We start from the raw sequence: 21,578 nt of genomic DNA, 5'->3' as shown, positions 1-21,578 counted from the left end.
GTGTAGGGGAATTTAACACAGCCCCCCATGTTTTATTATAATGCCTTTAGTGACTGTCCACACCCCACTGTTGAATATAACCTGCAACCATGTGCCCACCACTGGGGTGGGGGAACAGTGCCTGGGGTAAATGGTTCCATCAAAATCTGGATCTGATCCGCTTGATAACTTTCGGCCTGTCTGAAATCTGGTTAAAACTCCGGCTCTTTCTTTTACAAAATCAGACCTTGTTAAATTGTATAAGCAATATCCAGAATGTGCGTCCTGCATGGCTCCTGCAGCGAATCCGTACGGGGGCCATCCAGACTTTAGTAAATAATCCTAAGGGGTCTATTAACTCAATATCTCAAGGGTGAATTTTAGGAGTCAACAGCCAAACTGGGAACCTTTTGGGACTAGATCATCCCCAGCTATTTTTCGATTCTGGTAGAATATTTAGGAAGCGGCGATGCCCAGAAATGTTGTCGGGTTCCTGACGATATGAATATACGAGGTGTTCGACAATTCTTGTCATGCATCTTGTATGTGAAAAATGGTATGTTTGTTTCTATATTGCCAACAGTATGAAATATTGTGTGAGGTGGGATACCGCATAATATCCAGAACTTTTGAACCCTCAGTATTTCTGTAAAGAACCAAGTAAAAGTGTGTGAGGCTACATACGTTTCAATCTAAAATAACAGATCGACCAGTACAACAATTCAATCCTTTGTTTATGCGTAACAGATTTCATATATAGGCTTTTATTCCCCCCTCTGTTAAATCATTTGTAAAGTCGGTCATCTGTGCATTAAAATAATTTTTTTATTTTTTTTGTAGTATATCTATGTATTTTGTTACTGTATGCTTTCTTTGGGTGTATATGCATTAACAGAAGCCGCAGACCTGCCTCTCTCCCAAGACTTTCTTTGCCGAGGAATACCTTAATCAGAGGCTGCCCCTCTCTCCCCAGACTTTCTTTGCCGAGGAATACTACAATCAGAGGCTGCATCTCTCCCCAGACTTTCTTTGCTGAGGAATACCTTTAATCAGAGGCTGCTTCTATCCCCAGACTTTCTTTGCTGAGGAATACCTTAATCGGAGGCTGCCTCTCTCCCCAGCCTTTCTTTGCTGAGGAATACCTTAATCAGAGGCTGCCTCTATCCCCAGACTTTCTTTGCTGAGGAATACCTTAATCGGAGGCTGCCTCTCTCCCCAGCCTTTCTTTGCTGAGGAATACCTTCATCAGAGGCTGCCTCTATCCCCAGACTTTCTTTGCTGAGGAATACCTTAATCAGAGGCTGCCTCTATCCCCAGACTTTCTTTGCTGAGGAATACCTTAATCAGAGGCTGCCTCTATCCCCAGACTTTCTTTGCTGAGGAATACCTTAATCAGAGGCTGCCTCTCTCCCCAGACTTTCTTTGCCGAGGAATACCTTAATCAGAGGCTACCTCTATCCCCAGACTTTCTTTGCTGAGGAATACCTTAATCAGAGGCTGCCCCTCTTTCCCCAGACTTTGTAGAGGAATACTCTAATCAGAGGCTGCCTGTGTTGGATAGACCAGTGAGTGTATGGGAACACAGCTTTCCAATGTTTCTCAATGAGCTGCAATACACTAACTTAGTGCCCGCCCCTTCCATTAGCTCTGTGGAGCTAACCTAGGTAGAAGAAAATTTCACTAGCTGTCTGACAGCCAATGAGACGTTTCACCCCTCAATTTTAAGCAATAATTTTTAATAAAACTGGCACTTTTATAAATGGTTTTTAAAAATGAGACTATAGATTGGTGTGTGAAGTGATCCTTTAATAAGGCAGGAAGGAATGTATCTAGCTTACTGTTCACTAGTGGTAGCATTTTCCTGTAAAATGGAGTGAAAAGGAAAAATACATCCGTTAGTGAACAGTAAGCTAGATTTGACAGACAGAGGTCAATTAGTCCATCGTATCCACTGTCCCCTCTGTAAATAGACACACTGTATTCTGGATCAGTACCGCAGTGTCTATTCTACCATCACCTCTGTAATTAGACACTGTATTCTGGATCAGTACCGCAGTGTGTATTCTACCATCACCTCTGTAAATAGACACACTGTATTCTGGATCAGTACCGCAGTGTGTATTCTACCATCACCTCTGTAAATAGACACACTGTATTTTGGATCAGTACCGCAGTGTGTATTCTACCATCACCTCTGTAAATAGACACACTGTATTCTGGATCAGTACCGCAGTGTGTCCATTCTACCATCACCTCTGAATAGACACACTGTATTCTGGATCAGTACCGCAGTGTGTCTATTCTACCATCACCTCTGTGAATAGACACACTGTATTCTGGATCAGTACCGCAGTGTGTCTATTCTACCATTACCTCTGAATAGACACACTGTATTCTGGATCAGTACCGCAGTGTGTATTCTACCATTACCTCTGTGAATAGACACACTGTATTCTGAATCAGTACCGTAGTGTCTATTCTACCATCACCTCTGTAAATAGACACACTGTATTCTGGATCAGTACCGTAGTGTGTCTATTATACCATCACCTCTGTAAATAGACACACTGTATTCTGGATCAGTACCGTAGTGTGTCTATTATACCATTACCTCTGTGAATAGACACACTGTATTCTGAATCAGTACCGCAGTGTCTATTCTACCATCACTCTAAACATGAACATCTGTTCCGACTTCACAATTCATTCCCATATGCAGCTCAGTGCTCATGGTGTGAGTTCTGTGAATATAGTTATAGTTCTGTATTTGGACATGATGAGGCTAAAGGATTAATCGAGGAAATGTATCTGCCTTTTTGGCACAGACGTGTAACATTCATGCCAAAGCAAAGTATCGGTGTCACATACTGAAAAGGTTAACAGCTAATAGAAACAGGTCCCCGTTTTACCAGTAGAGGTCAGTGTGATTTTTGCTTTTATTTTTATGCTGTAATGCCATCTACTGGCCATATCTGGAACTGATGCATCTCTGCACTGTACAGGACCAGTGCAGGCCGGCCCCTCTATTCTGCGCATTGTCCTGCCCCCTTACTCAGAAAGTGGTTTTTACCTGCAGAGAAACATGTTCTGACAGTTCTACGTTACTCCACAGAAGCGATAAATGGCATCCCTACATCCACGACTATAGCTAAAACCCCATGCAGGCAGGAGGGTTATAAGTAGTTTAAGGGTTTAGTTGCATGCTGCAATAATAGCCTACAGTGCCCTGAGCAGTACATTTACTTGGTAGAACTTTGCAGTATGTGGGAAGTTTTTGATGGGTGAAAAAACAACAACATTGTGTATGAGCGCGTGACTGTTAGTAAAAATTATCATCATGGGCTTGAATGAGAATCTTCAGGTTACTACAAACTGCATGGGAATCCAAGTGGATGCTATTTCTTTCTCCCTTCTCACTACCTTTAAGGATTTCCAGTCCCATGTACATGCACTGTGCTTTCGTTCACCATCACTAGGAGATGGCCATTTAAGCGATGAGCCAGGATTCTGGAATAAACAGAAAGGTAAGACAGCCACTGAAATGGTTGTGATGGGAGTTTATTTAACCCCTTAAGCACCAAACTTCAACTTCTTGACTTTTTGTCCTTTGTATTTTACTGTATGTATTGGGGCTGATGTGTACTCTGGTAGGTGCTGCCGCCCAAGAGTTGTGGGAGTTTGAGCACAGGACTTATTTTTGTGAATGTATAAAACAAGCGCGGTTACACATACATTAAAGGGACACTATAGTCACCAGAACAACTACAGCGTATTGAATTTGTTCTTATGAGTAGAATCATTACCTTCAGGCTTTTTGCTGTAAACTCTTTTTTTCATTCCATTACCGCCTAGTGATAACTCCACTGGCCACTCCTCAGATGGCTGCTAGAGGGGCTTCCTGGGGCCGTGTGGCACAGTGTGACTGACCTTCAGTATCTCCTCCCTCTGCATGCAGACACTGAACTTTCCTCATAGAGATTCATTGATTCATTTCATCTCTATGAGGAGATGCTGATTGGCCAGAGCTGTTTGAATCATGCTGGCTGTGCCCCTGATCTGCCTCCTTGTCAGTCTCAGCCAATCCTATGAAGAAGCATTGTGATTGAATCTGACCACCTCTTCTGATGATGTCAGCAGGCTGTCCCCTCTATTCTGCGCATTGTCCTGCCCCCTTACTCACGCAGAGCCAGCCGCTGCAGACTTGAACACGGGTAAGATTTTACTATATTTAGGGAGTCAAGGGGGTGCTAGATTGTGGTTTTAACACTATAGGGTCAGGAATACATGTTTGTGTTCCTAACCCTATAGTGTTCCTTTAATTAAAATAAATACATTTCACTGACTCTCACACTCTGGGTGGCATTTTTGTGGGTGCTCTACCAGAGTTCTGGGAATGTGAGGGTTCTGAGCAGTAGTTTAGTTCGGGGCTAAAACAAATCCAAAGCGCCAGGTTTCCAGCTTGCCTTGGCACCTGGGTACTTGTCAGCCCGTTCCCTCCAGAGGCGAGCAGTTGGCTGAGGGAGAGTGGAGGCGGCAAGAGAGCTATAATCTTCTTGTTTTGCTCCCTTGCGCGCCCTGCAGTGATGCCGGGAGTTGGAACAGGATGTCACTTCCCAGCAGCCCACCTGTACTCCAGGGACAGGATCCCCACTGGAGCCTAAAAAGAGCCAACCCATCCCAGTTCTCCTAAAAGGTAGGGAGGCTGGGTAGACTTAAATTGAAGACCATCCCCCCCATCTGAGTGACTGCCACCATAGGGGTTACTAGGCAGCAATGTAAACACTGCCTTTTCCCGGAAAAGGCAGTGTTTACATTAAAAAGGCTGCAGGGACAGGCTATAGCCACCAGAACAATGGCATTAAGCTGGGGGTGGTTCTGGTGACTATAGTGTTCCTTTAAGAACTGTATTTTTGTCACTGAAAATTAAGCTTTGTTATTTAAAAATAAATCAAATGGCTCCTAATTTATTTAGCTGGCTTTTAGATTCCAATCAGATTTACCAAGCCCTGGTTTAGCGGTTCCTAGAACTGCACTCTTCTGGACAGAGATCTCAAATGTCCCACCTGGAGAAGCCACTCTGCCAGCTTGGTGGTTACAGTCTCGAGTGCTGCAACAACTGTGACCACCACCCTACTATCCATACCTTTCACCTAAGGCTGGGAAAGCAAATATTCATTAAACACCATCCACCACCGAATGGGGGAGGGTGGACAAAACACAGAACAAGCAAGACATTTCCAAATTAATTTATCTGCGTATTTCCCATCCCACAATGTGAGTTTTGCAGGTTCCCAGAACCCTGTACAATATAAATTATTAACCTTTTTGCTGCACAGTGCTGCAGGCTATGGCCGGGAGGGAATGAGTTAAAATAACATACTTCCAGAGTGGGAAAGTAAACCCGTTTCAAGCAAATGTGCAGCCCCAAATTTTCCCTCCCAAAAACATCTAATGGACTTTAGTCCCAAGCAGTTCATTATTTATTCAGCTCCTTGTCACATCCCTGTAGGCAGAGAGAGAGTATCCAAAATACTCAACCTAAAGAGGATTGGGTAACTGGTAAAATTCTGTGTCCTAAGGTCTGTTAAAGCACCATTGATATCCACAGAAGTGCATCTGGTAAAGAAGGGTTAAAAGGCAATTCAAAGCGGAGGGGAGAAAATTAAAAACTGTACCACTCCTTCCATTCTTCATCCAACTGTGAAAAGTGATCAACTATTATCTACATGAAGACAACTTTTAGCGTTTTTATGGCACAAAAAAAAATTACAAATAAAATAAACACCCCCACAAAAAGAGTTTTTTTAAAAAAAAGTAAGGGGGCTGTCCATTCATGAGTTATGTCACTTCCACCATAAAATTTCCAACAGCCTGGGTTTCGTGAACATCAGCTTCCTGGTCCCCATGAGTCAGTTGATGTTGCTCAAAAGTAGATCGACAGAAAAAGCGCTTGCTGCAAAGTTGACAAGTAAAAGGACCTCCCTGTTCATGGACCTTACGATGAGTAGCCAAGTGGCTGGCAATACGGAAAGCTTTGCCACAGTCTGGGCAGGGGTATCTGTGAATACGGAGATGGTTCTTGAGGGCTAGGAGGTTATAGAATTTTTTGTGGCAGTCAGGACACTGGTAGACCCCTGTGCTGTGCGTCTTCCGGTGATTGAGAAGACTGCCAGCATGGCGGTAAGACCTGTCACACTGGTTGCACTTGTATTTACGTTCTTCCTGTACAATGGGGGTAGTATGATTAGGAATTTCTTCACCGGACACTGGTGGGTCATCTTCAGTATTTAATGTGCCCACGTCAGTTGGCAAAACTAATGAGGAAGACTGTGGTAAAGTAGAAAAAGAGGGCAGTTCTTTATGAGTTCGTTGGTGATGTCGGAGGGTCAACTTACTGCTAAACCCACGATTGCAAATTGGACAATGGAAGGGTCTCTCACCAGTGTGAACCCTATGGTGGCAAATTAGCTCCCGAGAAGAGCGAAATGCTTTGCCACACTCAAGACACTGGAAACGTTTCTCTGCTGTGTGAGTGCGAAGGTGGTTCTTGATTGCCATGGGGTTGAAAAACTGTTTGAGGCAGATAGAGCACTTGTAAACTCCAGTCTTGTGAGTGTTCTTGTGATTGAGCAGGCTTCCAGCATGTCTGTAGGTTCTACCACATAAATTGCACTGGTATGGTCGATCCGCTATCTGATTTGTAGAATGTAGGGTAGATGTGTCACAGTTTTGGTGAAAGTCAAGGCTTGACCCATAACTAGCATTTACAGCATTGCTTTCGCTGCACATGTGATTTTCAAGTTCATCATAACTAACAAATAAGATACCACAGTCTTGACAAACTGGCTTTAATGGTGACGAGGGGCTCAGATTTGAAGGAATGGCTGTGTTTTCATTTTCGGATATGCCGCTACTACAGTTCTGGAGTCTTTTACGAGACTCTCTGTGACTCAATGATGTCTTAGAGAATTCTAGCTTGGAGGGCTGGTCAGGAACAGTTTCTGACAGAGGTGGAGACCCTTCAATAACCTTGGAACTAAGCTGGCTTATCTCTTGGGCATGTGCAAGTTGGTGTCTGCTTAGCTGCCTCTTCCACCTGAAGGACCTTCCACATTCAGAGCAGTGGTGCCTCTTTGCTTCGTAGTGTGTACGCTGATGATTTTTCATGGCCATGAGGTTGGAGTAGGTTTTATCACAAACTGTACAGGAATACTGACCTATAGTGTGACTTTTCTTGTGATTAACAAGGCTTCCTGCGTGGCGGTATGATCTCCCACATTGTTCACATTGGTAGGGCCGAGCTTCCTGATTCAGGTCCTTCTTTAAAACACTTTGTTCTGGAGCACTACTTAACTCATTCAATTCTCTTGCACCCTCACAAGGACTAAACGTTTCCTTTTTGTCTGGAGATATGGTACGATTCTTCAGGAAAGAGGACTTCTGTTGCTGTAGCAGAGCATTGAGCTTGCGTGATTTTGTGCCCCTACGTTTGCGCCTGCCTGGCTTCTTCTCGGCAGCCCTGTCACGGTGTATTCTTTGATGAGTGTCTAACTGCTTATGGAGACGAAAAGCTTTGCCGCATTCCAGACACTTGTGCCTCTTTAATTCAAAATGAATACGGTTATGGTTCTTCATTGCCATAAGATTAAAGAAACGCTTTTGACAAATGGCACATCGGAAAACGCCTGTTTTATGACTTTGCTTGTGATTAATAAGGCTACCTGCATGCCTGTAACTCCGCCCGCACACATCACAACGGAACGGACGTTGATGGAAACTGTATTCTCCTGTTGAGTTTGAAATACTCAGAGGTATAGGTGTATCGGCTTTAATATCTGTAGTAGATCCAGAGGAAATAATGGCTGTCTCTAGGTGCCTGTTGCCATCACAGTTGCCAGAGAGATGCATTACCAGTTCATCAACACCAATGCACAATTTGCCGCACAATTCACAGACCTGAACAGATTTATCATCTGTATCCAAAGCAGGCCGGGGACTACTGGTGGATATGCTTCGAGCTAGGTCATCAGTGCAGTGGTTGATCAGCATCCGGCGTTTCTTCATAGCTTTCCATAGAGACTTTCCTCCAGCAAGACGTTTACTTGGCAATTTAAAATTGTTGGTGAGGGACTGTGTGTGAAGTTGTGAAGGGTTATAATTATTACTGGAATTGTCATTAGATGTGCAGGGCATACTTGGTTCGGATGCATCATACACAGCTCGAGACTCAGAGAGATTTGACTGAGAATCATCAACAGCAGGATGGCAGTTCTCTGGATTTTCACCAAGGCATTTAGGGTCAGTTGGATTTAGGTTGAGTGGGTCATTTGGGTTTAGGTTGTCTAGATCACTTGGATTGCCAATGGCAGCATGCTGCTTACACTTTGGATGATGGCGCAAATGGTTGCGAAAAGCAGCCAGATTAGGATAATGTCTTAAACATGCCAAGCACTGAAAATTACCCACCAAGTGAGTCTTTTTATGATTTACAAGGCTACCACCATGCCGATATGTCTTTCCACATTGGTCACAAGTATATGGACGATCCTCTGGACTCGCTCCACCCGTAGGAGGATCTTCAGAAGCTATGATGTGGTCACCTTCTTCCTCTTTTATTTCTTGACTTTGTTGAATTTCTGGACTTGGAAACTCAGCAACTTCAGGATTAAGAACGCTTTCTTCTGCAGAGGAAATGTCTTCATTACTATGAGTCAGTCCATGTGCCTCCAAGCTCTCCAGGTCATCATAAGTCTTCCCGCAGAACCCACAGATATGGGATAGTTGAGATGTTCCATAGGCCACCTCCCTGGAATCCCCCTCCTCCATCTCATTTTTTATTCTTCTCAATAGCTCTCTCTCTGAAGAATGCATAGTGAAGGGGTAGCCAGGAGCATTCTCAGTAGTGGGTAGGCCATGAGGCGATTCACTCATTGCCTGATTTTCATGAGCCACTTGATGCTGATGAAAGTCTGCTTCATCAGAGAAGATCATTCCACAATGGCCACAGTCATAACGGTGATCTATGGATGAATGGGTCTCTACAAAGTCTTTGTTATCTGACCCATTTAGAATTTCCCTGCTGTTGGTTCGAAGAATTTGTGATTTGGTGTGGGTCTGGAAATGATTTCTCAAAGCCAAGAGGTTGGGATATTCTTTAGGGCAGAATGAACACTGGTAAATGCCAATCTGATGGGTGTGCTTATGGGTATTTAGGTCTTCTATACTACTACACACTTCCCCACACTCTTCACATGGGTAAGTAAGAGTTTTGTCTTCTTCTGAGCAATTAAAACTGTTCTCAAGATCGTTTTGATTTTTATGACAATCTTCGGATTGACTGGAGCTTTCCCAGTCATCATAGTCACCCATACCTGGCTGCTGGGGTATCTCTGGCTGAGGGTCATCTAGCCCCGAAACGTCTGCCAGGTGGCCCCATGGAGGAACTCCTACTTCCATGTGTGTATCTTGATGAGCCAGTAGATGCTCTTCACTTGGGAATATTTCTTCACAACTTGGGCACCCAAATATCCTTTTGTTGTCCTGGGAAAAATACATATTGCTGTACAGATAGCCAGAATTATCATTTCCATCAGACTTCTCCCTCCTGACTTTATGGTGGATTCGAAGGTGATTTTTTAAGGCAGCCAAGTTACGTACATGCTTGGAGCACACAGAACATGTGTAGTCTCCAGTCTGGTGGGTTCGCTTGTGGTTTATAAGACTTCCTGAATGCCTGTAGGTTTTATCACAAAGGTCACATTCATACACTTTCTTTCCTGTGTGTTCTACTAGCTCAGAACCTGTGCCTTGAGACTCTTTATTGCTACTGGTGCCACTTTCAGACTCTGTTAGTGCACAAGGCTCATTCTTCACTGTACAGGCCATCTCCTCTGTGCTGGAGAGGGTTTTTTTTTCACATACCTGGGTAAGGGTATCTTCAGTTTCTGAGCCCTCAATAACTGGATCCACATTAGCCATTAGTGGCATTTCAGAAGACACATGGTTTAGGTTCAGCTTCTGCAAAGCCCCACGGAACATACCTGTCCTGTACGGTAATAACTTGGGCTTGCCGCAGAGCAGCTGACGACTTCTCTTGGATATGTTTCTTCTACCTGCATGTATTCTGGAATGAAATCGGAGATGGTTTCTCAATGCCATAAGGTTAGAGTATTGCTTTGGGCAGAGAGAACACTGATATATCCCTGTCTTGTGTGTCAGCTTGTGATTCAGCAGGCTACTCTTGTGTCTATATGTCCTACCACAAGCCTCACATTTAAAAGGACGATCATCCAAATATTGGCTGTGTTCTTCTAATTCAGGAAGGTCTGCCTGCTCTGGAACAATTTTGTTTGCTGGAGATTGGTCAATACTCATTATTGGATTTTGGAAACTGGTGCCAGGGTCTTCTCTTTTTTTGTCAACCTTAGTGATCTCTAGTGATTCCTCCTGAGCCCAAGGTTGCAGTGAGGGTTGAAGTGCAAGATTCTCGACCTCCCTCTTTATTGCTTCAGGTATCCCAGGGACGCTGGAGTAAGCAGAGTCATCACTGCTGCCTTGTGACCCTTGGGGATTTTCTCCCCAACAAATATCCGGACTTGGCTCCTCTTTTGCAGCAAGATTGTCACAGCCGATTTCCATCACCTTTTCATCTTTGTGCAGGGCTTGATGCTGCAGATAATCCATTTCACATGTTAATACTTTGTGACAGATTCCACATTGATAGGAGTCCTCCGTGCTTTGAAACAGTTCATCAGAGAAGCTGGCAGAATGGAAATAGGTGTCCTCCAGTTTCCTCCCGGCTCTGGATTTAAAGTGGGCTCTCAGATGATTTTTCAGTGCTGCCATGTTAAACAATTGCTTTGCACAGATGGAACAGCTATATATCCCTGTCTGGTGAGTTTTTTTGTGGTTGATGAGGCTTCCGGCATGTCTATAAGTTCTACCACACTCTTGGCACATAAATGGACGTTCTTCTGAACTCTCTCCGGGTTTTAATTCTTCATCATCTGTAGCTTCAAGTCCTGGTGGGGCTGTCAATCTCTGTTCAACATCAAGGCTGAGTGGGGTTTCCTGAACCTGTGGAGATGCTTCATCTTGCACAACATTAGCTGCTTTACATGTCTGAAAAAGGGAATCCAGTCTTAAGGCAGTGTCTGCCTCATCTTTTACAGTCTGTGCAGATGGGCTTAAACAGTCAGATTGAGATTTGTGAGGGGAAGTCATCCTGGTCTCTTCCTCAGAATGACTGCTCTCCGAGGCCTCCAAGAAACAGTGTTGATCTTCATGTTTCTCCATAGGGTCACTGAAGAGCAAGGCAGTTTGGTGTGGTTTGTCAGGGTTATCGTCAGAGAGGCTGGACAGTTTTGTGGAGAAATAAGGAGATCTGCAATTCTTCTGAGCTCTGGAATTTGTATGGAGTCGGCAATGGTTTTTCATGGCCATGAGATTTGAGAACTCCTTGTAGCAAATGGCACATTGGTAGACCCCCACTGTATGGCTCTGTCTGTGGTTAGCCAAGCTTCCTGCATGTTTATAGGCTTTTCCACACTGTTTACACTTGTACCGACGTTGGTCAAGGCTACCATCAACCATCTGACCTTCCTTGTCCTCTGCTGCAGACTCTTGTTTTACCTCTTGACTTTCTTCTGCAACCTCTTGTGTTTTTTCTTCTGCATAATACTTTGGGACCAGCTGAGAGAAGTCATTTGGAACCATTGACTCAGCAATGTAGTTCTCCAGATTGCTCATTAAATTGCTATTCTCCACCAGGACAGGAGGAGGCATCTCAAAGCCCTCTTGGCTACCTGGAATATCTCCATCATTAGTTCCAGCGTAATAGCCATGAGTAGCCTTTCGGTGGTTGGAAAGCTGCCGTGACATTCGGAAACATTCTCCGCATTCCTCACATTTAAAACGCTTGTCCTCCGAGTGAGTTCGCAGGTGATTTTTTAAGCCCATAGGGTTGGAATACTCTTTCTGGCAGATGAGGCAAGAATAGAGTCCTACTTGGTGAGTCTTTTTATGATTGACCAGGCTGCCAGCGTGCCTGTAACTCCGATCACACTGATTGCATTTAAAAGGCCTTTCTTCCTTGTGATTTTCCAGGTGGCTTTCCAACTCTGACAAGCTTGCAAAGGAGCTGGGGCACTGGTTACAGCTCAGGGCATTGTCTGTGGCCCCATCCAGCTGATCAGGACTGAAGAGACATTCATCCATGATGGATCTGGAATGGAGTAAACAAATCTCAGCATGAGGTTCCACCCATCAGCAGAGGCGTACGCTCAGCTCCAAGGATACAGCACTCTGTCACTTTCAGGCACAGTCTCTTGCTCAGCATACAACATTCTTCATTAGATTTTCAAGCCAAACCAGAACTCTTGACACTGCATCACCAGTGACCTATAAAAGACAAACAAAATACCTTGTTTAGGTTTCAATTAAAATTACAACCCACATTCAGTAACACGGAACACACTTTACAGTGTTATTTAAACTTTACTTTTTTATTTTTTAAGAGAGATAGTTTTGCTCCATCCTCACCTCCTAAACCCAGAGATTTTACATTAGTTTGCTTAAATGATATAACTGTACATTATGTCATCACATGCTATCATTTGAGGATACCAGCAGGTGTTTCAAGGAGCCGTAGTTTAGCAGTTAGCTTCTACAGTTGAGAACGGCAAATAAACTACAAATCCTAGTAAATTCCTACTGTGACGATGAAATCTGGTTTATGGTTTATAGTCAGCACACACACACGAGCATCTTGATTGGCTATGTGCACGGACGCACGCGTGCGCACACACAATATTCACAAGAGTCCAGCACTCAAGAACTTGTTAAATAAATGTCAATTTAATTATCTAAACAGTTGATGTTTCATATCATCAAGATATATTGAAGAGTATTTAACAAGTCCTCGAGTGCTGGCTTCTTGAAAAGGATTTTTTTATATATAAAATTTTCCAGAGATTCCTGCACTCATCATATATCATTCCATGCCTAGTGCTCATCAGAAAAAAAATACAAAAATCCAATGTAAGGCAGCACTCCAATGTCTTGATCCAATAAAACCTAGCATTTATTGCTCATATTAAAGAGATTGAGGTTTCAATTTGTCCCCTAAACTTTCATCAGGATGAAAGTTTGGGGGACAAACTGAAATGTCCGTCTTTTTAAAATGAGCAATAAATGCTAGGTTTTATTGGATCAAGAAGACCTTGGAGTGCTGTCATGCATGGGATGTATACACATATGTATTTATTTTAAATCATTTACTTACATACTGCCTTTCACAGAAGGGTAAGTTCTAGCCAATGTCTATTTAACAAAGTTTGGAACCCTTTCGAAAAGAGACACTTTTTATGAGCTACAGCGGTCTTGTGATCGAGCAACCAAGTTTCATCCCCCCCAAAGATATAAAGTATTCCTAAAATGTGTGATACAGTAGATATAAGAAGCATTCTTCAGCAGAGTGGGGTCTATTTGTGTGAGTGAGTTAATGTTCACGTATCGGTTACATACACGCTGCAGACACTTTGAATCTAGAAATGTAGAAGAAGGTATAGACTGTTCTATATAAAAAAACCAAAAAAAAAAAAACACAACAACTAAATTCTACTGAGAACAGAGTTTGTGTTTTTTAACCCCCTCCTTGCAGACCAGCGATGGCATTACAGACGGTTATAAAGAGATTTTATATCCCACATGCAGCTCCCCTCTGTGGATAACTGGCATCTCCACAGGAAGATGGACGGACTGCAGGGACGTGCCTAATAAAATCAGTAAAATACAGAGAGATTCTCCTTCTAGGGCCCGGGATAGTGGAGGGCACATCACGGTCATACAGGGCACCTGAATCAGCAGATTTCCCAATTAATATTCCTATTAAGCTTTGCCAAGCGTTTCAGAAAGCAGTGAACTGACAGGGAGATCTATAGTTTGGGACAGAGCAAGAGAAAGATCTTAACTTGCGGTGTCATGTAAGAACATAGTTACCCACGCAGAGTGCCAACACATTCTTCCCTAAATTTCGTTTCCTCTGCAAAATACTGTCCGGAACTTAGAGAGAAAAATGAATAAAACATTATGACCCCAGACACAGCTCACTTCCACCCCATAAACAAATCATTTGGGTTACAGATCTAAGCAAGTCCTTTGAAAAGAAAGGGATGATGGCTTTTATACATGTACAGACAATTTGCTCATCCATATTATATAGAATATATTAAAAAGAATTTATTTTACTTTCGTGATGGTGAGAACTCTACACCCATATCTTCAGATTTATTCCCTAGTTACCGTCTTCATTTCATTTAAGGGGAAAAGCACAGAGATTCCCAGAAATTAATTTGCAGTTTGCATAAAAGGGGTGTCTTTCTTCCCACAATGCTTTGTGCAGCATCCCACAATGCCTAGTGTGTGACCTCATGCCAGGCATTGCGAGAGCATGCACCCACGGCATCGGAAGCAGGGGCCAATTCATCTGTACGTTCCCTAGGAGGGCCGCTACAAAGCTATACATTAAATGTTACAATTTGACTAAAGAGGCTCTTGCCATCCACACATCCGTGAATTAAAAATTCACATTAATGCGGCTCTATCATGGGCTTAGCATTATGGGGCGACACTTTAAGTAGAAAGATTGAGCAATATCAAGGCGAGCCTGAAAAAGACAGCGAGGAATTTTCTACAGTAAAGAAAACCGTGGTGTTCTCAATAAATATTTAATCAAGGCATTTCAGCTCCTGCTATTAGTCCGGGTGTGATTTCCTGGGAACTGTTGAAACAAGGCAAAGAATGTGGAAGATTCATGCGAAGGGGAAGAAGAGATGGTGGGGGGGGGGGGGGGAAAACAAACCGAAAACTAAACAGGTGCCCACGGAATTCCAATCAGTTCGCAACGCAAGAGACGGGCACAAAACAAATAAATAAATACAAAATAAATATATACAGAGAGTTATTCACTAAAGCGAAAATTCTAAGTGAATTTAAAATGGACGTTCTCTAATTCCGCTTAACTTACATTTTAGCTGCTTTGGCCTTATATTTAAAATGTACCGGACATTTCACAGTCAGCATCAATGGCAGCAATGCTGCAAGGGGCACTCACAGCACAGGAGTACAGAAGGAGAAAGACAGGGAAGGCTGGAAGGGGTGCATACATGGAATGTACAACCAGCAGAAGTGGTAGAGGCGAATACATTAAAAGAATTCTAATAAGCAAGTCACAGCAATATATTAATTATACAATACTGAAAAGGGAGCAGGTTTATGGAACCATATTACAGTAGACTCAGTAGGGGTTTGGAAAGGGTGTCAGAATCCAAAGACTACGTTTGTTAGAAACTGCGGAGTTTGATTGTAAGCTCTGACGGTGATTATTTCATTAGGCAGGTTGTCCAAACTGAACATTTTCAGCCAGAATGACAATAATTAGCAGAACATGTGTGAACAAGATGCAATTCGTGTTCCATTCCACCCATTTAATCCTTCCCAGCATTAAGATCACAGACTGAATATCCAGCAGCTAACGAGTGAGCCAGTAAAAGACATTAAAGGAATTCTGTATTTTCCTATTATTGCTCCTTGAATAGTCTAACCTGGAATAAAATTACATGTACATTGTAGCAGTCATCCTCCGCAATAAAGTCACCTCCTGCTCCCCACAATAAATGACATTTGTAAATGGATTTAATTGGGTAAATACACTCCAATTTTATACTGGACAGTCTGTAATGGTTTTAGATTTTGCTTTTATAATAGCAAAAGAATGTAAAAATGAACGATACTTTAAAAAAAAAAAAAAAAACCAAGCAGTCAGAATTTATAAAACAAATCCTGTTTGAGTGTCAGGTAGTGGAATTGACAGCTCCCTGATTGACAGGGCTTGTGGGCAGAGCTTATAGGCATGTTTTAAAGCCCTGTTTGTCAGCTTACAATTACCAATTACAGTACCCTGGCGCCATAACCATTTTAATAAACTGAAGTAGCTATGGTGCCCAGAGTGTCTCTTTAGTGCCCTGCTTGTGCGTTTCCTGAATGTCCTGTGATGTCAAAGTGTAGTCTTATTAATCACAATATACATAAAAGGAACATGTAAATAATGGCAACAGAAACCTAATAGATTAAATTGATTGTTTGCTATGTCAAACAAGAGAGTTTCACCACTAAGGTTTTCAAACAACAAAGTACTGTTGGACACAAAATATTAAACATTTAACCAGTTAACTGGTCTAGTGAAATGTAGACTAATTTCCCCTAATTACTGAGCAGGTGCTACCTGTCGCTTATTTCCTTGCCTGAGGCTACTGTTAGATACACAGAGGGAGCGAGCCAAGGATGGCCGAGGCAAACCTCAACTTGACTTGACAGAAGAAACACCGAGCTTTACAGCATCCAGTGCACAGAGTGCTACTTAAAGGACCACTATAGTGCCAGGAAAACAAACTCGTTTTCCTGGCACTACAGGTCATCCCACCCTCATGGCCCCCCTCCCGCCGGGCTCTAGAATAAGAAAGGGGTTAAACACTTACCTTTCTCCAGCGCCGCGCTCCCTCGGCGCTGGGGACTCTCCTCCCTCTTCTCAATGCTTTCCTATGGACGCTGGCGTCTTCTCAATGTGAAAATCACAGTGAGAAGCGCGGAAGCACCTCTAGCGGCTGTCAATGAGACAGCCACTAGAGGCTGGATTAACCCATAGGTAAACATAGCAGTTTCTCTGAAACTGCTATGTTTACAGCAGGCAGGGTTAACCCTAGATGGACCTGGCACCCATAGTGGTCCTTTAAGTGAAAACCCAGGATGGACAACCCCATAATTCAACGCATTATATAAATAATGTAACAATAGTAAAATAATGCTCCCTTTGATGTTATAGGATTACTGCAAAGACCAGAGTTTGCAGCATCCTGCATCATAACATTATAGCTGCAGTTATAATACACTATGTACAGGGAGACAGGGGACCTCCTTACACCATAACCTTATGGGAGACATGGACCTCTTACAACATAACCTTATAGCTGCAGTTATAATACACTGTGTGCGGAGAGACAGGGACCTCCTTACACCATAACCTTATAGCTGCAGTTATAATACACTGTGTACAGGGAGACAGGGAACCTCCTTACAACATAACCTTATAGCTGCAGTTATAATGCACTGTGTGCGGGGAGACAGGGGACCTCCTTACACCATAACCTTATAACTGCAGTTATAATACACTGTGTGCACCATAACCTTATAGCTGCAGTTATAATACACTGTGTGCGGAGAGACAGGGACCTCCTTACACCATAACCTTATAGCTGCAGTTATAATACACTGTGTACAGGGAGACAGGGAACCTCCTTACCCCATAACCTGATAGCTGCAGTTATAATGCACTGTGTGCGGGGAGACAGGGGATCTCCTTACACCATAACCTTATAGCTGCAGTTATAATACACTGTGTGCAGGGAGACAGGGGACCTCCTTACCCCATAACCTTATAGCTGCAGTTATAATACACTGTGTACAGGGAGACAGGGAACCTCCTTACACCATAACCTGATAGCTGCAGTTATAATGCACTGTGTGCGGGGAGACAGGGGACCTCCTTACACCATAACCTTATAGCTGCAGTTATAATACACTGTGTGTGGGGAGACAGGGGACCTCCTTACACCATAACCTTATAGCTGCAGTTATAATACACTGTGTGCGGGGAGACAGAGGACCTCCTTACACCATAACCTTATAGCTGCAGTTATAATACACTGTGTACAGGGAGACAGGGAACCTCCTTACACCATAACCTGATAGCTGCAGTTATAATACACTGTGTGCGGGGAGACATGGGATCTCCTTACACCATAACCTTATAGCTGCAGTTATAATACACTGTGTGCGGGGAGACAGGGGACCTCCTTACACCATAACCTGATAGCTGCAGTTATAATACACTGTGTGCGGGGAGACAGGGGACCTCCTTACACCATAACCTGATAGCTGCAGTTATAATACACAGGGGTCCTCCATACACCATAACTTTATAGCTGCAGTTATAATACACTGTGTTTGACAATAACCTGGGTTACCAACAGGTGATTTTGTCCAGATGAATAATGTATGAAACAATACTGATATTTATTCTGCAAATTAAGAATTATTAAGAATTGACAAAAGGAATTTTAGGCAAAAATACCAAAATGTTGCATTGTCCAGTCTAATCTCCACAATTTGTAACGTAGGCCCTGATTTAATATTTTTGCATAAACTTTTTAAAAGTGTTTTTTCAGAATATTCTCAAATAAAGATAAAGGTAAAGATCACCTGTTTAAAATAGTTTGCAATGCAACAAAGGATCAGTACTACCATACAGCATTTTATATACTGCAGCAAATAAGTTGAATTGTGAATTTACAAACATATAAAACATTATTCCTTTCGTATCTTCCCTGGTTGCACAGCGCTGCGGAATAGAACGCTTTATAACAACTTATTACACTTTAGGAGCTTCTAAATAAAATAAAAAAAAGGTTTTACAATCTACATAAATATTACTCTTCTAGTCTCACTAAAGAATCTTTAATATATTAATATAATCAACTTCCTACATACAAAACAAATGCCTTAACATGGTTTTACCCAAACTGTGAATTGCCGGAAATTTACCAGGAAAATTCAAATTTGAGGCCAAAATAGTTCTGTAAGATAATATAATAGTCTTTACAATACTAAACCTATTTAAATTACATAAGACAAGGACTGATTTATTGTGACAGGCATACGAGACAAGATAAATATTACATAGTGTAAAGGCTGACATTACATAGTAACAAGGCAGTGTAAAGCTCAATTTGTACATGGACTGCTACACAAAGACAGTCACTCCGTACCCACATTGTCGTCATCTAACGTCACCCCGTGTCGTCATCTAACGTCACCCCGTGTCGTCATCTAACGTCACCCCGTGTCGTCATCTAACGTCACCCCGTGTCGTCATCTAACGTCACCCCGTGTCGTCATCTAACGTCACCCCGTGTCGTCATCTAACGTCACCCCGTGTCGTCATCTAACGTCACCCCGTGTCGTCATCTAACGTCACCCCGTGTCGTCATCTAACGTCACCCCGTGTCGTCATCTAACGTCACCCCGTGTCGTCATCTAACGTCACCCCGTGTCGTCATCTAACGTCACCCCGTGTCGTCATCTAACGTCACCCCGTGTCGTCATCTAACGTCACCCCGTGTCGTCATCTAACGTCACCCCGTGTCGTCATCTAACGTCACCCCGTGTCGTCATCTAACGTCACCCCGTGTCGTCATCTAACGTCACCCCGTGTCGTCATCTAACGTCACCCCGTGTCGTCATCTAACGTCACCCCGTGTCGTCATCTAACGTCACCCCGTGTCGTCATCTAACGTCACCCCGTGTCGTCATCTAACGTCACCCCGTGTCGTCATCTAACGTCACCCCGTGTCGTCATCTAACGTCACCCCGTGTCGTCATCTAACGTCACCCCGTGTCGTCATCTAACGTCACCCCGTGTCGTCATCTAACGTCACCCCGTGTCGTCATCTAACGTCACCCCGTGTCGTCATCTAACGTCACCCCGTGTCGTCATCTAACGTCACCCCGTGTCGTCATCTAACGTCACCCCGTGTCGTCATCTAACGTCACCCCGTGTCGTCATCTAACGTCACCCCGTGTCGTCATCTAACGTCACCCCGTGTCGTCATCTAACGTCACCCGGTTCCCACAGTGCCGTCATCTAACGTCACCCGGTTCCCACAGTGCCGTCATCTAACGTCACCCGGTTCCCACAGTGCCGTCATCTAACGTCACCCGGTACCCACAGTGCCGTCATCTAACGTCACCCGGTACCCACAGTGCCGTCATCTAACGTCACTCGGTACCCACAGTGCCGTCATCTAACGTCACTCGGTACCCACAGTGCCGTCATCTAACGTCACTCGGTACCCACAGTGCCGTCATCTAACGTCACTCGGTACCCACAGTGCCGTCATCTAACGTCACTCGGTACCCACAGTGCCGTCATCTAACGTCACTCGGTACCCACAGTGCCGTCATCTAACGTCACTCGGTACCCACAGTGCCGTCATCTAACGTCACTCGGTACCCACAGTGCCGTCATCTAACGTCACTCGGTACCCACAGTGCCGTCATCTAACGTCACTCAGTGTCGTCATTTAACGTCACTCCGTACCCACAGTGCCGTCATCTAACGTCACTCAGTGTCGTCATTTAACCCCTTAAGGACACATGACATGTCTGACATGTCATGATTCCCTTTTATTCCAGAAGTTTGGTCCTTAAGGGGTTAACGTCACTCCGTACCCACAGTGCCGTCATCTAACGTCACTCAGTGTCGTCATTTAACGTCACTCCATACCCACAGTGCCGTCATTTAATGCCACTCCGTACCCAGTGCCGTCATTTAACGTCACTCCGTACCCAGTGCCGTCATTTAACGTCACTCCGTACCCAGTGCCGTCATTTAACGTCACTCCGTACCCAGTGCCGTCATTTAACGTCACCCCGTACCCAGTGCCGTCATTTAACGTCACCCCGTACCCAGTGCCGTCATTTAACGTCACCCCGTACCCAGTGCCGTCATTTAACGTCACCCCGTACCCAGTGCCGTCATTTAACGTCACCCCGTACCCAGTGCCGTCATTTAACGTCACCCCGTACCCAGTGCCGTCATTTAACGTCACCCCGTACCCAGTGCCGTCATTTATTGTCACTCCGTACTCACAGAGTGTCTTCATATAATGTCACTTCATACTCACCAAGTTTTATCATATAATGTCACATCAGCTCTAGGAGGAAATCCAGGAAAATAAGCAGTGTCCATGGCAGGTCCCAGGGGGGCAGTCAGTCTATTGCTTGAGAATAGGTGTAAACAAGTGCCAAGCAGGGCATCCCAAAACCTACTGTGTGCAAACACAAACAGTGCCCCCAATGCTGCAGGGCAGGGGTGACTGCCCAGGGCAGGGAGCAGGCAGGGGGCTGGGGTCAGAGCTGGGAATGAATGGGGTGATGGGGGGGCTGGGGTGATTTGGGGGATAGAGTGATGGGGGGCAGGCAGTGAGCTGGGCTCAGAGCTGGGGATTTGGGGGGCAGAGGCCTGTGAGGGCCAGAGGGGGCTCAGTAGCAGCCCCCCACCGCCTGCATGCAGCCCACAGAGGGGGTAAATCCCAGAGCCCGGCCCCAGGCCCTGCCACACACCTCTAACTGCACGGAAATAAATCCCAAATTCTTTATATCATCTCCCCCAGCACAGCAAACACTTCCTTTTGTTGCTAGGAAACAGGAAATGTGCATCTGATAATGTCTTCCCTCCTGACTCCCTCGGCCTGCGGACCAATCTCCGCGGTCCCCTCCCAATGACGTCACTGCCAGAGCCCCCAATGGCGGAGCCCCCAATGGGCCGACTTCCCGGAGTAAAGATGGCGCCGGGAGAGGAAGGGCTGCGGCCGATGTGGATTGGGGACACTGCTGGCAGTTGTCCCACCAAGATGGCGGCTTTAGAGAAGACACGAGCCTCGCTGCCAGTCACAAGATGGCGGCGTGTCGGTTGGCAGACATGC

General features: G+C 44.3%; 1 protein-coding gene across 1 annotated transcript; it reads right to left on the bottom strand.

Annotated features, from left to right (window-relative positions):
- Nucleotides 1-5,209: 5,209 nt before the first annotated feature.
- ZNF646 (zinc finger protein 646) lies at nucleotides 5,210-12,391 on the bottom strand. Its single transcript, XM_063430810.1, has one exon. It carries the CDS (start codon nucleotides 12,193-12,195, stop codon nucleotides 5,818-5,820), a length of 6,378 nt encoding a protein of 2,125 aa, XP_063286880.1. The 5' UTR covers nucleotides 12,196-12,391; the 3' UTR covers nucleotides 5,210-5,817.
- Nucleotides 12,392-21,578: the final 9,187 nt, after the last annotated feature.

The sequence above is a fragment of the Pelobates fuscus genome, chromosome 8, assembly GCF_036172605.1.
Source record: "Pelobates fuscus isolate aPelFus1 chromosome 8, aPelFus1.pri, whole genome shotgun sequence".
In the NCBI taxonomy this organism is placed as follows: Eukaryota; Metazoa; Chordata; class Amphibia; order Anura; family Pelobatidae; genus Pelobates; species Pelobates fuscus.
Note: the sequence above shows the minus strand (reverse complement) of the source record. Positions and strands in the feature narration are given on the sequence as shown.

Excerpts from the sequence above, each read along its gene's own strand:
- ZNF646 (XM_063430810.1), bottom strand. The coding sequence starts at position 12,195 with ATGGATGAATGTCTCTTCAGTCCTGATCAGCTGGATGGGGCCACAGAC.